Genomic DNA, 17,958 nt, shown 5'->3' on the forward strand with positions numbered 1-17,958 from the left:
TATATTTGTTTTTAGAAACATTACTCTAGGAGGATTGCTAAGTTTTTCTACAAAGGCAATGCCCAAAAATTTGAGATTTCCACCTTGCCAGATCTTCGCGTTATTTTTGAAGGAAAGAACTAACGGTTCATATTGGTTTGGAAACGCATATGGATTTGTTAGCGAATCAAAATGCAAAACATGCCTGTTATCTATAATTTCAAATCAAAAAAAGATAATTAAACACATAAACTCTCATGCGGATGAGCTCGTCGGGATGAATAAATTCATTTATCCCTTTGTACGAAATCTTCCGAAAGGGGTAATTGTGTAGATGGTTGCTATGAAAATACCTATTTGCGCTCTTGATTTAAACCAATGGAATTAGAAAGCTATTGCCTGGCAGTTCGTCACCTGTTCAATTTTCGCCATAATTATATCAATTTCAGAGCCTTGGTCCTGATGACTGATTGTCGGTGCCCACGTGACAGTGGAACTTGTGCCCGATATGGCGGCCGCTGAAGAAGCATTTGCGCTTGATGCTGAAATGCCGCCATAGTTGCCTCGGTCGCTACCGCCTGAACGCGCAGCCTTCGCCTTCAATGCGGACGTTAATTCAATTTGCAATTCCTCGCAGCGTACATTTTCCAAAGCGACCTAAAATTGGTAGCGTTAAAATTGATTATATTGATTTAACCAACGCAAAAGATGAAATCAGCTTTAGAAAATTGTTTTCACTACGGTAAGAGCTCGGCACCCGTGTCGCGCCGCAAGTTTAATTAAACACTCTACCAACTCACTTTTTTCTCAAGTTCACGCGCGCGCGATTGCAGATTCTCTACAGCTTCTGTGTCCGGGCGACTGCTGCTCGACATATTGCGTATTTGTGCCAACGTTTCCTGTTACCAAGCCGAAATGAAAACACAGCAAAAGAAGCAGTAATAGTTTATTAAAATCATAAATTTTGTTAAAGTTGTAATTTGCTTTTGACTTTATTGCTGGTTTTTACCTGGTGTGCGCGCTCAATTTCAGTGCGGCGCATCTCCGCATCGCGGAGCTGCAAACTCAATGAGTCCAACATGCCGTTGGGCGCTGATGACTGATGATGGTGCATGGACTCGTACGGCATTTTAGCGACTGCAATAAAACAAAGAAAGTAAAGATATCAACACGAGTGTAACATATATGAGGTGTCGGATAAATAGCAGTTAACTTTAACTTTAAATCGCTTCGCTTTAGTTTCAATGTTAGGTACATTGTCTTGGTTAAACAATGAGCATTAGAAGAAAAATACAAGTAAACAAAGACATAATGTCTGATACAGAGGTGGATATTAAATTTGTCGTCCTAACGATTAATTAGTTTATATTGACTGAGTCCAAATTCAATACAGTAAAAATTAGTGTTTGTTGTTTAATTACAACAAAGCCAAATATATGAAAACTCACTTTGAATACTATTAGGTTTCGAAAATATATATTATATACATGAATGTAACTACATACATACAATTTCGCAAGAGATGCCGAACATCACATGAGTTTTTATTAGGCAGCTTTATAGGATTCTACTGCACTAAAACCAAGTCAGTTCACTGGTTCACAGCCGCTAACCGCCGCGTACTCATGTATTTAGAACTGTGTGCAAATATTTCTCTTACGTTTCCTTCGTTTTGCTTACTCCTTTATAACATCCAACAGCGGAGCCAAATTTTAAAATGGACAGCAACGCCTTTTATAGCGAGAACTAAAGCTAAAACTAAAGTGTTGAGCAGTAACCGCAAAGGGGCAGAAGGTTTTAAATTGGATGGAATGTAGTGGACGCTGCAGCCAAGAAAGGGGTGAGCAAATGAAATATGAAGATGGCAGCCGATGTGCGGATTTAAACTCAAGCTCACTATGGGCGACTGTAGCCGCCGGTCGACTCTGCAAATGTAGATGTGAGTGAGGAAGTTGGCGACTGAGAGTTGGTGCACATTTGTGCACGTGTATTCGTAAGCAAACGAAATGAGGTCAAACATTTTTTGACAACGACACGTACGGGGGCTCTGGCACGCGCCAAGCCACATTTGCAAAATACAAAAACATTAAAACACTCGATGCTTGAACGAACAAGTATGAAAACTAGTGTGTATGCTTCTAAAGAAGAAGGAGTAAACAGCTGCTGCAACGGCAAGTGAACAGAAGAACTGCAGTCTGCCAGTGCTTGCATACATACATGTACAAATATGTATGTATACATTTTACGCATTGTTCACATACAGTACGTAGATACATATGTAAATATGTAAGCATTTGCACATGTTTTACTTGAATACACACACATTTGTAGATTTTCACGCGCACTTTCCGCTATCTTCAGATGCTTTTGAACTTTGAACTTTGGGTTAATTGCTTTGCTGACCGTGTTTTTAAGCAGCCAACGGCAAGGCAAAGCGGAAACGCCGATGTGAGTGGACGACGGCCACAGCCGGAAAGTATGTACCATCACCGAATGCACGTAACCTACTCACGACAGGCAAGCAGCCAAATTAGCACCAGTGATCGTCCATCAAACGACTCAATAACTTCCGTTCACTATCAAAACAGCTGCCGAAATACAATTCTCAATTGCGTGTCTATTCTTTATTCATACATATGTACGTATATGTGCTACTTATGATATAAAATCACCAAAGCTGGCGACAGGGATCTGTATTGGACATCTACCTTGGAACACAATATACAGAATATGGCGGCTTAAAGTACCAAAAAAATTTCAAAATATTGTGTTTACAGACCCTACAGTAGATCTCTTAAGAAGAAATGACTAGAACATAAGGGAAGCGCTTCGCGACAAACATTGCACGTTCGGGATTCAGGCGGTCGGGACAGTCTCCTCGATAAAAACTATGCATATGTGCTATTGAATTCTTGTATAAAATAAAGGTACTGAATTCCTATTTATATGTATATAATGACATGAACGATGAACTGACTTAATTCGCTGTACGAATGCAACTATAACTGATTTAGTCGACTCAAAATCCATTAATTTACTATGGTTAGAGGTATTTGCAAATGCTTTCGCATACATAGTTCTTATTGATTTACATGCAACATGTTTGTGCACTACAAGCTTTGTACCAGGTTTCATTCTCTCAGTACACAAATATTAATCGCTTTATGTACAACCGTATTATGATCTCTTCTCGGCTTCACCTTGATGAAATTAAATTTCATTTCATTCTCTCTGGTTTATTGAATTTTGGTGTGCCATTTATAAAGTTGTTTTTCCCGTTTACTGGATACGGGCAGACTGCACATTGACAGCAAATATGATTAAGCGAGTTTGAAAGCTGCTGAATTGCGGTGGCGTATGAGTAACTTTCAGGTCTGTGCATATGTATGCCGTGGTGCTTTGTTGCAATTTGAGGTTGGCTGGCGCTTTTGAACCTTAACACACTAATATCGGGAATATAATTTTAATTAAACTGAACTTTTAATTTTTATTTAAAGGAAAAGTTCTCCATATGATTTTGAACCAATAAGAAATATCAGAACACAGCCAATAACTCACAAAATGATTAAATATTATAAACCTTATATTAAATTAATTCTAATTTCCTCTTATATTAAATAAGAAGTAAGTAACAAATAAGAAAGTAGTTTTTAACAGTTATCATCCAATTTCATCCATATTCACACTGTCGGTATGAGTTCTTATAATATTCGCTCTAGGCGAAGTTGGTCATTGTAGCTTTAATGGTTTAGGTGATATGTGCATTAAACCTATCATAGGGCTTTGCCATGCACACTTTTTCAAAAACTCTATCCCATAGTTGCCCTATATTTCATTAAGATATATTAATTTTTTCACCCTTACACCGACGGGCGGACGGCCAGACGGACATTCACTGGGATTTCAACTCGTCTAGTCACCCTTATCATACATATGTATATACATACATAACCCTATATCTAACTCGATTATTTTGTGGTGATACAAACAACCGTTAGGTGAACAAAACTATTAAACTATGTAGAATATAAAAACAAGAATACATATTTTTAAGAACTGTACCTCAAGATAAAGACTTATTTTCTTTCAAATATTAAAGGTGCACATCCTCCTTATCTGTAAAATAAATGATGTTTTTTAAGCCTTTTAACTTGTACAAAACTCAATAACGAAAGAATGAATCTCGAGTCGCTTAAACTTTTACTCCCAAAAAATTATAATTAGTTTTATCCACCCCTCTACCTCAATTATTCTCCAAACCAAAACTCAAGCTGAAGAATAGCAAATAACGTACGGAAAAAAGCGCTAGTACAACAAAATCACACCTCCACATATATTTACTGTACTCTAACGAAATTCAATGACCCTGCTCAATGTTGGCGATGTGAAAATCCATCTAAAAGCCAAACAAAATTTAAGCAATAGTTTAGAGCTTTGAGATGGGACAAGTTATTCTGCTTACACATTTGATATCGCTCGCGACTGAAAGGGCGACAATACAATATAAATGGAGAGATGGAACAAGACACAAGCGGCACTACATATGTAATGTATTGGGAGAAAAAAGCAGAAACTGAAATAAAGTTATTCCAGCGTCGATTGGCATAATGTGCTGGAAGATAAAAGCGAATAAGTTATGGTTTTAGTGCGTAAAGTAGCAAGAACACGATTAAACAAGAAAAAACGTTAACTTCGGCTGCACCGAAGCAAATATACCCTTCACATTTGCATTTCTTTTAGTAACTATGTGTACAGTTTGTATGGTAGCTATGCTATAGTTAACCGATCTGAACAATTTCTTCGGAGATTACATTGTTGCCTTAGAAAATAATCGATACAAAACTTGGTGAAGATATATTGTCAAATGTGAAAGTTTTCCATACAAGAACTTGATTCCAATCGTTCAGTTTGTATGGCAGATATGTGTTATAGTTAGCCGATCTGAACAATTTCTTCGGAGATTACATTGTTGCCTTAGAAAATAACACATACCAAATTTCGTGAATATATCTTGTAAAATGTGAAAGTTTTCCATACAAGCATTTGATTCCGATCGTTCAGTTTGTATGACAGCTATACAGCTGGTCCGATATCGGCCGTTCCGACAAATGAGCCGCTTCTTGAAGAGAAAATGACGTTTGAAAAATTTCAAAACGATATCTTAAAAACTGAGGGACTAGTTCGTATATATACGGACAGACGGACGGACAGACGGACAGACAGACAGACGGACATGGCTAAATCGACTCAGCTCAACATGCTGATCATTTATATACATATATACTTTATAGGGTCTCCGACGATTCCTTCTGGGTGTTACAAACTTCGTGACAAACTTAATATACCCTGTTCAGGGTATAAAAAGAAATGGCTAGAATATATGTATGATGCTCGGTCTAAGGAAATAAAGAAATGAGGTTTTTACTTTTTCATCCTTCTTCACTGCTAGTTGCTGTGTTGACTCATTGAAGTACCACCAGACGAATTTAGGTGGCCTGTAGACCGCATTTTACTCGTATAGGATTTTCATGGAAGCAAATTCTCACGATAGATACAGTGTACAGGCATGTACACATCCTTATATCTACCAAAATTTGTGAATGAATGTGTTTTGTTCGATATTTTTCTCATTCTTGGTTGTTTATAAGCAATAATGTGTGTAAGTAATATTATATAAATAGTTCATGCACCCCGTAAAGCACTCGCACATTCACATTGTAACATATGCAACGTACTTTGTTTTACTAGCAAACACTCATACGCCGAGGCACACACTTAAATGCCACACACCAGCCCTTATAAAAGTATGTGCATATTTTTGGCTACTACATGCTTATACGCAGTGAACAGTTGGCAGTTGACAACACTCCATCGCTCCGGTTAGTCACTTACACGCCCAGCATGCAAAATTACACACTTATTGTATTGGTCACTCATACGCTCCGCACAATATCTCTCGCGCTACTGGCAAAAACACACACACTCACACATTCGTGGTCGGCGCTAGTTTGTCTAGACGGTGGCGCAATTAAATGAGATTCCATATTTGTTCCCATAAAGGCAAGCGTAAGCGTAAAATGGCTGTTGTTTGACTTCGTATGGACCAACACTACGAGGAGTAATAAAATGGAAATTATGAACTTTATGATTGCTTGATTGTGCCAATTCCGGCTGGGTTCTATATTCAATTTATTTCACAATGCATTGGTTTAACGAAAGGCCAATTAAAATGTGCAGCAAAAGCGCATTCTGCTTATGTTTGTCGCATAAGTGTGCGCTCACTCGTTTTTTGCTTGAGTTTGAATAATTTAAAAAGAAGCTCTTGGGATTATTATTGAAAAACATACGTGAAATGAGTGAGTAAGTTGTTGTCATGTAGTGAATGAAAGTGTAGTTAATTTTAAACAAAAGTATGTAATTCAATTTTATTAGATTATTATAAATCACTAACATATAAGTCAAATACGGTTAACTGATAATTACAAAGTGATATTAGATCTTTGAACCAACAATGGCTAAAACAATATCCCTTCCAGTGATCACTCCGCTATAGACGAATCTGTCACATAACATAGAGCGATAACTGCATCATCAACAAAAATCTACAGGTCATAATATGGAAAAAATTGTCACTGATTCGGCACATAACGGAAGTAATTATTACAGTCTAGAGTACAGTAATAACTAAAGAAACTTCTTGTAGAATTTCAATAAGACTAAATAGATAGAAAAGTCATATCATTTCCAATACGCATACTCAGATATGTACCCACAGTTCCACATAACGAATGCCAGATACACGAGCTGGCATTAAAATTATAAGTGCATATTCACCCACTATTATTTACATATATGTATATAGGTGTAGGTGTGTTAATATGCATTCCAGGATGGAGTATTCATGGTCGATGCATTCACCATCTACTTACTCTAGCCTGTTAAGAATGCTCACGACTTCACCAATACATACGCATATATTTATGCATGTCGATGGTTCAAGATGCCTAATGAAGTGAAGTTAGAGGCAAAGAAAGATAAATCAATGAGAAGAGCTTGACATTTTTACTTTTAATTTAGTGCTTCTACTTGTCTGCACCACGATCAGACACCAGCTGCATCGCGCAGTCATGGCAGGCATTCATTCATGCAGCCGCTTAACAGACACAATCGCAGGCAATTCCTCAAAACAAACACAAACACATATGTACATGCATATACGTTGATACAAATGTAGTTGTGAGTACAGACACCGATTAAAATATTATCTGCTCAGTGGCATACAGATACCAATACTCATACAGATTGGAAATGTATGAATCAGTAAAGGTGCAAACACGGTTTGCTAAATCAGCCACCTACATCCCAAAACACCAGTAACAAAATCAAACAGAAAAAAACTGAAACGCACAAATGGTCCCGCTGCAGCAAAGGAAGCGAGCAGTGTGAAAGCAGCAGTCACGAATTCACAAGATACACACACGAAAAATTTGCATTGATAAACTGACAAAAACATCAACACCAAAATTTTCTTATTTAGGCAGTTGACATCTTGAAAGTTAATCATTTCATTATGGATAATTTGCAACTTACACTTTTCTTATTAGTTTTAATTTAACTTTGCCAATTTACCTTCTGCGTTTGGTAGTAATATATTTACAAAAAGTTCACTTCCTTGTTACTTTCGTTCAATTGGTACACGGTTCTTTATAGAACTAAGGCTTTTTTGAAGATGTAACGGTTTTAATTTTTTTACACTAAGGGAAAAAATTACGCGAATGCCATGCGATAAACAAATTTCGACGTCTTCTTGCTCAGCCAAACACTCGCGAGATGATGACGAAAATTCGCACGCATAGTCACAAATGCACAAACACTTGTGTACATGCACAAATATCAACGAACGTCAACGTCAGAGCAACGAAGTCGAGCGTCGTTATGTTTATACGAATACCAAAAGGAATTTCTGCGTAAATTTATGTGTTTCAGTATTTACATATAAAGAAATTCGTATGCAAACATGCTTACGTATTGATATGATGCGTGTGTGTGTGTGTGTGTAAGCAAACAATCGTACGTTTTAACGTATGCAGCCGAGTAGCGCACGAGCTAAAGAGTCGCCTCTGGCCACTAGTTGCTGCTTACACATATTGCTGCAATGTGACAATTGTGAACGAATAACTGAGGAAAAGCCCAAGCCCAGCGAGTACCTTTAAATTATATACATGAACGAGTGAAATACAAGTAAGAGTAACGAATAAGTACGACGAGAGTTATACAAAGGGGCAATACGAGCGCATATAGATACATAGGTTATGCGAGCGAAGGTATAGAAGCATTAACTTATTAAGCGAAGAGATTTAGCTTCAGCAACGAGTTATTTTCAATAGACTGAAGGTGTATATTAACAGCAATATCAAAGAAAATCGAAAGCAATGAAAACTCCTTATTGAAGCGAAAGAATGTGATAGTTGAAACTAAGAGCGACAAGTGCACATTTTCAATGTGAAATAAGAGAAATCACATACATATGTACACATGTCACTAAAGGTTTAATAATTACCATAAAATAATATTTTAATGGAACATATGCATAAGCAGTAGAGCTTACCCAAGGCAAAGATGCAAAGATTTGCATTAAACCACAACACGCTTTATAAAGTTATTTAGGTTAGTTTGGTGAAATGACAAAACAATGGTATGAATTAATTTAAATCTTCATTCAAACGCTTAGATTTATCAATTAAAACAATTTATTAATAATCTAAAGAGTTTTCCAGCACAGGACAACCCAAATAGTACACCCATTTTAACAATCAATCTCTGAAACGAGACCATTTTAATCTCTTAAAATTGTATTGAGTTCTCACTGTGCTTACCTTACTTCTATTCGGGACGACTGCAACGAGTAAGAAATGCGCATGCCAGCAGATACAACGAGGGTAAAAAATAACAGTAACAGAAACTAAAAAACGCAAAAACAAAATGAGTAAACATCAAAAGAAATGTGGGTGAGATAGTTAATCAAAAGTGACAGCTGTCTCTGAGCCACGGTGATGTTCAGTGGAACGATATGGGTGTTCGTGTGACGTAAGAGAAATGTAAGCAAGTATTACGAAGGAAGCGTGAGTTCCTGCACTGAAAAGGTACATACATACATATTTGGTAGTTTGGGTAATGGAAACACCTCTTTATGTGGAAATCGCAAGCAAATACACGAGTACTCCTACATACGAATATAAAGGAGCCTCGCTGTCAAGCCGTCTAATCTTGACCTAATAGACTTATTTTTGTGTAATTGCTTAATTGGTTAGCATTTAATCCAGCATTCCGGACGTTAATTACTCGACCATTTTATACTTTTACCAACACCATTACAGTTATTATTATTGCAATAAAGAATATTTTTATTTAAGTGTATAGTAAATGCTATATATTATCAAGAAACTAATACATTATTGTTTAAAACCATTTTTTACTAAATTAAAACTAAAACTAACTAAAAAGTGCTATAATTAAGCGTTAGAAAAGCTTTAAATATTTTCAGACAGCATTATTGTCATTCGGTTATTTCCACTTTACTTTTAATATAAAGAGAAGATTTACCATAAAGCTTGGGATATGACCTTATAAATATGATCCTTTGAAACATTTTCAAAGACAGACAGACTCAGGCAGGCTTTTGAAGACCTCAGGAACTCGTAAAATATATAAAATACCATAGCAAGTGCTACGATTAAGCCACAAAATGGTAAAATTCTTGATTAGGCATCGTAGCAGGGGGGCGCATTCTTGCTCTCTCACAGATTTAATGAATGTAGTATATCCTAAGCCACAAAAGCTGCATCAACCAATCTCAGCGAATATATCTAACATTTCTTGATACACGGTGAAAATGGGCAAGTAGACAAAAAAACACGTCAACCGCCATATTAATATTATGTTCAAAACTCCAAACGGGATTTTGCCGAAAAGTTAGTACAGTCGGGTTTAATATTTTCTCATCTTTATGTCAAGTTTTAACTTCAACCCCACCTACTTGTTATATACTCGTAACTTCTATACTATCACTATGACTATAAGAAAATATTTTACCGAAAATATAGGTCAATTTACTAGATATGAGAATGAAATTAAGGGAGTCATAATAATGTAAACGTGTAAAATTGGGTCAATACTTCCAAAATAAGGATTTCCGACATTCAGTTGACTTTGTACCATGTCAATTTGTTTGATATTTCAACCATAATATGATATAATACACATTTGGCAAACAAACAATATATGTACTGCATTCAGATACCTGCTTATTTAGTTCCCTCTAAATAGCTTAACCTGTAAATTAACCAACTTTTAGATTGAAAAGAGGCATGTGAAACTGCTACGAAGTTCAAGCAGATAATACGCAAACACATCCAAGTACAGGTGAAGGTAAATATAACAATGGAAGATGTGGGAGGCAGTTCATAACCTGTGTTTGGTAAAATACGTATACTTTTAGCTCATGTTCTATGTTTCGCATTTAATTGATAGGTAACAGAGGTTTTTATTATTAAACCAAATTTAACACTGTAAAAGCTGTCAACAGGGCTGCGCAGCTCAGCTAAATAACGCCAATAATATCCAGCTGAAGACGGAGGAACATCACAGCTCAGTGCTTGACTGTGACTGTGGCTTTGCTTGCACTCGAGCGCACCGAGGGCGTTCAAGCGAAATTAACTTCAGCAACTACTCCATGTGATACCGAAAGCAACAACAACATTGAAAACAAAACGAGCAGGAAAATTGCTATTAGCGGTGCAAGCCACGACCTGCTACTGCAACAGCCGCATCTGCAATGTATTGGCCACACTTGCATGCGCCAAGCACAAAGTGCCCGTCTCGAAGCCAACGTCGGCTATACTTAGATATCAGAAACAATCCAATGTTTGAAATATGGTGATGGGGTTACGGCCCTGCTGGTTTCGTTAGACGTTCACGACAGTATAGTATAGAGTACTCCCTAGATACTTTATGTTTTGTATAAGTGCACACGGTCCCCTCATAAATTTTCATACTTCAACAGCTTTAAATAAGCTTAAACATATTGATTTAGACTGTGGACAGGTATGTGTGAATAGATTTCTGGTGCAAATATTACAATTTTAATTAATAGTACGTTCAGAAAAGCACCAAAAGCAGGGAAGGCTATAAAGAACCCTTTCTGTAATAACTTTCCAACAAACATCGAAAGTAAGCCTTTTTCGATGGTAGGAAACTGTACTAATAATGTTTTGACTACAAATTTTAGGAAAACATTGTGAACCCCTTCATCTTGAGGCCAAGAAAATTGGTTAGAACCAATCACTCAATGTCCTGTAGTGGTTTAATTTACTTCTCAGTATTATGCAATGACCACTTTGTCTTCGTAAAAGTATGGACCAAAAAAGCCTTTGGGTTTGCAAAATTTTGGAAATGTAGAGGGTGTAATCAGCGCCAAAAGAAGAAAGATCTCTACATTGATTTAAGATTACAACAAACGTTTGCAAATTGGGTTGGAGAAAAGATCACTGCCATATTGTCAGTTTATGATAAACGATTTGAGCGGAAAGAAGAGTTCGAAGCTGAAGCAAACAACTCTATTGAAGTATAATCTAGAAATAAATTTTTCATATATCATTTAATTCTAATTAGTAATAAATACAGAGTTCCCTCCCTGACTATTACATTAACCAAACATTAAAACGTGGCTTATGATCTGCCCTGTCTGCTCATTGACACAATTCTTAAAATGCCATGAGCACAGCAGCAAAATATCCGCCATCACATGTTTACATAATTTATAATTTTTAAGCAGTTTTCCTTTCATGTTTTACACTTATATAATATTTTTTTGGTTCTCCCGTTTTTTCTCCCTGCTCTATGCCATTGTCTTTTTGTTTTTACGTTATTCGATGCAACACTAGTATGCACTTAAGTCGTGTTGTAATTAGTACTCTTCCCCATTGAAATGCCTTGTGTAAATGTGCCGGTTTAACTGTATCCACTCAACGCTCCGTATGTGGACGTTAATGCAAACAGCGCGGCAAACTTTTGAAAGGACACGAGATGTGTAGTTGGAAACAATTACTAGAAGAGATTTCTCAAGGTACCTTCCTTCTTAATGAAGCACCTACGAATGTATGTATCCTGCAGGAAGAGCAATATGAAGTTTCGGTAATTTATTTCAGAACAAAGAATAAACAAGCATTGACAAAATTGGCAAAGAAACAAAAAATATATATAAAATATAAAAATTATACAAATGATAAACGTATGAGATCCATGTGCCGTGAAAAACCGCCACATGAAACATATACATATGGAAATCACCGGTCGTAGACGTGACGTACATAAGATAGCAAATTGTTCTGGCCTGTCTTCTATTCAAAATTATTATACCTATAGGGATGATTTCTTTCCGCCAGATGTTGACCCACTTTTTGCTTTGTATGTGAACTCTTACTTCAAGTCATTCAATCACAAATATAATTAAATGTTAAACTTTTATGAAATCTTCAGATGGCGATTATCTCGTCGTATACTTCCCTTCCGACTTTTTACTACCGCTTTCCCTTTACTTGTCCTATTTGCTTATTCCATTCCATGTGCCCCTCCAAGCGTCTGCTTACACCCTTTATCTTATCCACATTTCAGCTCCAAAAAAAATCAACAACAATGTGACCTATTAAGCATGTAGTTCTCATCATCTGCTTGCTCTTCAGTTGACGTTGCTGCCGTCGACGTCGACACCACCGGCTACCGTTTTTGCCTTGGCACTGTCACCATTCCACTATTTACTGATTTCTTCGATTATACGGAGTGGTTGATGTGCATGCTGAGCGCCTCTAGTTGTCATTCGTTCAACTATCTGACAGTTCCTATTGTCAAGAGGGTAAGGGGTAATAGAATACACACCAACTGGGGACACTCACATCTAGGAATGAAGAGAAAGGGCTGAGTGGAAATACACAATGCGAAATGGATTGAATGATTTGCTGCGATAGTGTGTCTACATATGTACATACATATATACTATTGTTACTACTGTTAGTATTACACTTGCAGTCTTTTTGATTATTCACATCGAACAGATTTTATACTTAGCGCTTACGTCGGTTTTGCCGCAAGTGTAACCACAAACTGTTCACACTTCAATGCAACCGTAGAAAATGAATGACCTCACATACATTTACTTGACAGTCGAGCTTTTAAAGGGCAAAGGACTATTTAGCTCAGCGCTCTTTTGGCACTAGAATAAAAAATAGTAGAGTAAAAGACAACTATTAACCTAATTTCTCGACAATTGTACATAAATATACATATGTATGTATGTAACCAATGCACATATAAAAGAGGTAACGGAAGACTAACTGGTAGGACCAACAACAAAATAAGGAAGAAACAGTGTAAAGCTCATATAATTAAATTGATAATAGTGCGGTATACCGTTATATGCTAAGTGATACTTAACCCAAATACTTAGTGATCTTTCCGAATACTATTTAACATCAGCAAAAATCAAATTCATTATATTACTAGGGGATCCGGCCACGCGTTGCTGTGGTATACATTTTATACTATTCAATAAAGTGAAAATTTTATTTACGAATAAAAGCGAAATGTTTTTGTCGGTATAAGAATCCAAGGGATTGTATTCGAGGGGAAATTTCGAATATGTTCATACAAATAAATTTCATTGGAAAAATAACGAATTTAAGGCAGTTTTCTCAATGTCTGGTTACCAGCGTTTCTGACCAGTTAATAAAGTTATCCGCTTAATAGATTGTACTTAATACACATCAACAATGTCCATGGTTAATGGAGATTTCCGCTTAATAGGGCGTCCATTTAAGATAGCTTTTACTGTATTCTTTATTTATGAATTGTCTTAACTATCCTATCTTTTAAGTTGGTTTGAACTGGACACAGTGGGCTAAATTTTACTAAAATCGGTTCAGTAGTTTAGGAGTCCATCGCGGGCAAACAACGTGACACGTACTTTTTATATATGAAGATTAACAGAGCTTCTTTACGATGCCGTCAAAAGGTTGATAGTGGGTAGCTTTTAGTTCAGAAACATGGAAATTATTTGGCGAAATTTGAAGGAAAATACCGGGATTTGTTTGAACTCATTGGTATGGTGTAAAATATTCCACTGCTCCCCTCAAAATGTATAGGTCACCGAATTTATTTTAAACATTGATGTATGTATGTATGTATGTAAACAAATATATATGTACACCTATGCCCAAATGCAAACAGAAAATGTTCCTTAATCTACTCTATTGTGTGCTGGAAGGGTTGAGAGCTAATTATGCATAAAGGCATTGGTGAGGCCGACACAAAGCTTCAAATTAAAAATATTTTCTATTAATACAATGCCACGCATAAACACAAACGCAACGCGCGACAGAATTAGTGTAATCTTTTGGTGTAAGGATTAATGCAAAACGACAGCGACGAGCTTGAAAACGACAATTTAACATTGAGATAATTTGTGAATATTACTTGCATCGATTCTCGATACTCGTCACCAATATACATATACTGCATGATCTGTTTTTGAAATATAATTTAGTTCGACTTGTACTCTCTCTCTCTAGTTTAAACCCAATGTACTGAACTATTATTTCCCTCAATGTATTTTATATCTTACACAGTTGTAATCTTTATAACCAAGTTGCATCCAATTGATAATTAAAATCATAATGCATTTCAAACTGAATAATTATAAAACGGCGTAAACGAGTATAATAAAAGTAGTTAAAAACTCATATTAAATCACTCGGAAGCACTATCTTGACATGATAAAATACCCAGAGACAAAACCACACAAGCGAGCCACTATAAACGCTTAGTTCAACATAAACTGCTTAACTCGCTGTCACGCTTCTTCACTTGCCCACTATTTAACACCCCCTCAACCATGCTACACTCACACTTATTCCTATTCTCATTTATGCTCACGCTTTTTAGCTGTTAACTTAACAGAGCAGATACCAACTAACTGGATGTGGGAGGGAGAGCACTTGGCGTATGAGTATCGCAAGAGCAGCGAGTTGAGAACGCCAAAACAGTTGCAATGCGTTCAATGAGAAAAAAGCCAACACTTTTGTGTCAGAAAGAAAACTAAAATCCTTGTTGTAATCGTGTCTCTAAAACGATTTACAAGCTTTCGGTCTTACGAGCAAGTCAGAGATAACAACGTTCATGCTTCTACATACATACATATGTATGTAAGTGAGTATGCGCTTGTATATATACAAGTATGTGTCATGCATATGTATGTATGTATGTGCTTTCAATTGTGCACAGGAATGGGCGCAAGGGTAGATATGCACACAGTTATTGCCTTGAATGAACACAAAGTTTAAATTTTTGGTTTTCTCTTCTAATTTGCTTTTTCATTTAATAATTCGAGGGGTTGGGGACAATTTGCTTGCAACACTCGCTACTTTATAAAAGCCAACAAGCACCCCAACATTTGTCACAGTAACAAAGCAAATAAAAAATACTAAATAATTTGTTGCGAGTTCGGTACGCCGCAACACGACGTCCAATAGAGGGGAGAGGAGTTATTTTCAATAAATGCTATAATTTAACATTGATATGCTGATGTGTGAATGGACTTACATTTTTACGACTTTGCCGTTGTTACGTTTTGCTTTGCTTCAGTTATATATGTTGTGGTTGTTATTGCTGGTCCTTTTGTTCTTGGTGATTTTGACGTTCTCCGTGATTTTGTTACCTTCTTGCTGTGTCCGTAAATTCGGTTGATGTTTTTGTTGTTGCTTCATCCGTTGCTGGTCGTATGAAATCATTTATGCGATTTGCTTTAACAAGCAACAATAAATTTCGCCAGTCAACCGACAGGCAATGAACCAGTACTATAAAGGCGAAGCCGATGGTGTACGAGCGCTTGCAATGATAAAATGTGCCTGCGAGCGTGTTGGCGTGTGTGAGCGTGCGAACGTCAACGCAATCAAGTAGAACGCCTTTACCGTCTCTTACGTGCTTATCATCCAGCTGCACGGCTCCTTGCGCTCTCGTTTGCGTGGATGTATATGTGTGTGTATTTGTCCCTCTTTAAAATGTGCCACCTGCTGACCCTTCACTTCCACTTCCTGCACGTTAGCGTGTCGATATGATTTTTCGGCGTTGGAAAGTTTAACCCTCCTTCGCACCCACTCCTAACATAGTTGCACGTTTATTTGCAAGTTGCCTTTTTATTAGTGATATTTTAACTACTTCGTAAATTCAATAATATTTTTATATGTATTTTGATTATGTATGTGTATTGCTATTATTATTATTATTTGTTCCTTTATTATAATTATGCACGAATGAGTGGTGCCCCAAATTAGAACATATGTACGTACATATGTATGTATGTAATTTTTTCGCTATTTTATTATACTCCGTGGATTTGTATGGTGCTGATTACTCGTTTACATTTGCATTTCGGAGGAATATAGATATTTTTCATAAATGCATTTCAATGGGTATAAATACAGATACATACATATATATGTAGATATATGTATGTATTATATGTTTTACAATTTTCACACCTTCTTTAAATACGTATATATGTATTTATTCATTCAGAGCTATAACTCATGTTTCTATTCTTCCACGTTAATCGTCAACAAATCGCCGGATACTTATTTTCAAAATAAAAGATTATACATTTACGCAATTGCTATACTTTTCTTTCTAACTACATAATTTTTTACACTTCTAGCCCATTTCATTCAATATTTCGCAGAAAGCACATTTTTAGCACATTTTCACTCGCGCAACCATGAAAGCAGCAACATTGTGACCGATTTTTATACAACTTCGTGCCAGCAGTTTTCTGTATAGCCTCTGCTAGCGCTCCGCTGGTGCTCCATTGACGCTCCACATCTTTTGCTGTTACGCCTACTGCTGCGCTGGATTGCGGAGTTCAGGGGTGACTTTATAGTATAGAGCGAATTTTTCTGCCTGCGGATTTTCCAATGTGTATTCCTCTACTGCATCTTCTGTCGTTTCACCTCCGCTTCATTTGCTTTTATTTTTTATGTTAGCTTATTAAACTGATATTAATTATAAAGCTTCACTTTTCTATATGTACACAAATATTTACACTTTTGTTTTAACGCTAAACTCTTTCTGAACCTAACATCAAGATTGCTATTTCTTAATGCGAAAATTCCGAAAAGTGGGTCATCATCCTCGGTCGCTTGGTAGTGGTGGTTTTCGATTTTCGTGCTTCGTACGTAACGGTCGAGTTGATTTTGGTTTTGGCTTTCAGCAACGAGTAGCTAAAATCGACTGCCACAACTTTTCTGCTTGCTAGCGCAATGCTGTAGTGATTATGTGGTACTCGACTCGTTTCTTCTATGTGCGAGGAATCGATTTTTGTTAACAGCAGCAATACAATAACAGAGCAACATACCTTTGTCTCTGTACTTACTACTCTTAAAAGCTTTATTTTCGTAATATTAACAGTTAAGGGCACCCCCATTAGACAAAAACTCATATGCCCTACTATGTACATGTATGTAACACTGACTCTCTGACCATAATGTTAATCTCGCAGAATGTACAACCGACATCATGGATAACTCTTAGCATTTTATGAGCTGCAATTCACTGAGTTAATTATTTTTATAAACCATATTTTAGTAGTTGAATTTTTAAAACGTACTTTCTTCTTTTTGAAAGAATTAGATATGAGTCTAAATGAAAACAGTTAAGCGCAAATTTACAACACAGTAGCTTCACTACTTAATTTTTTCTCTGTAGAATGTGGGGTTTTTTGACTACTACATTCTAGCATGTATTTTTGTAAAAATGTGTATTTCATATAATTTTTTGTTAATCCGGAAATAACATAGTTGAAAACTTTCATATTTCAGACTGAACTGAAAAAGTATCCTGAATACTATGACAGTTTGTTACTCTCAAGGTGCTTTT

The 17,958-nt window shown here is 36.5% G+C and overlaps 1 protein-coding gene across 10 annotated transcripts in view; it reads right to left on the bottom strand.

Annotated features, from left to right (window-relative positions):
* Positions 1-17,315, bottom strand: part of LOC120767088 (RIMS-binding protein 2) — a 45,883-nt gene extending 28,568 nt beyond the window's left edge. For all 10 annotated transcript variants that reach the window (XM_040092968.1, XM_040092961.1, XM_040092964.1 and 7 more), the window contains exons 1-4: positions 15,631-17,315; positions 989-1,116; positions 780-878; positions 394-636 (exon numbers count right to left, since the gene is read on the bottom strand). In XM_040092968.1, the coding sequence (XP_039948902.1) occupies positions 394-636; positions 780-878; positions 989-1,108 (462 nt within the window). In that variant the 5' untranslated portion in view covers positions 1,109-1,116; positions 15,631-17,315. The remainder of the gene's footprint in view (positions 1-393; positions 637-779; positions 879-988; positions 1,117-15,630) is intronic.
* Between the last annotated feature and the right edge of the window lie 643 nt (positions 17,316-17,958).

This window comes from Bactrocera tryoni, chromosome 1 (genome assembly GCF_016617805.1).
Source record: "Bactrocera tryoni isolate S06 chromosome 1, CSIRO_BtryS06_freeze2, whole genome shotgun sequence".
Classification (NCBI taxonomy): domain Eukaryota; kingdom Metazoa; phylum Arthropoda; class Insecta; order Diptera; family Tephritidae; genus Bactrocera; species Bactrocera tryoni.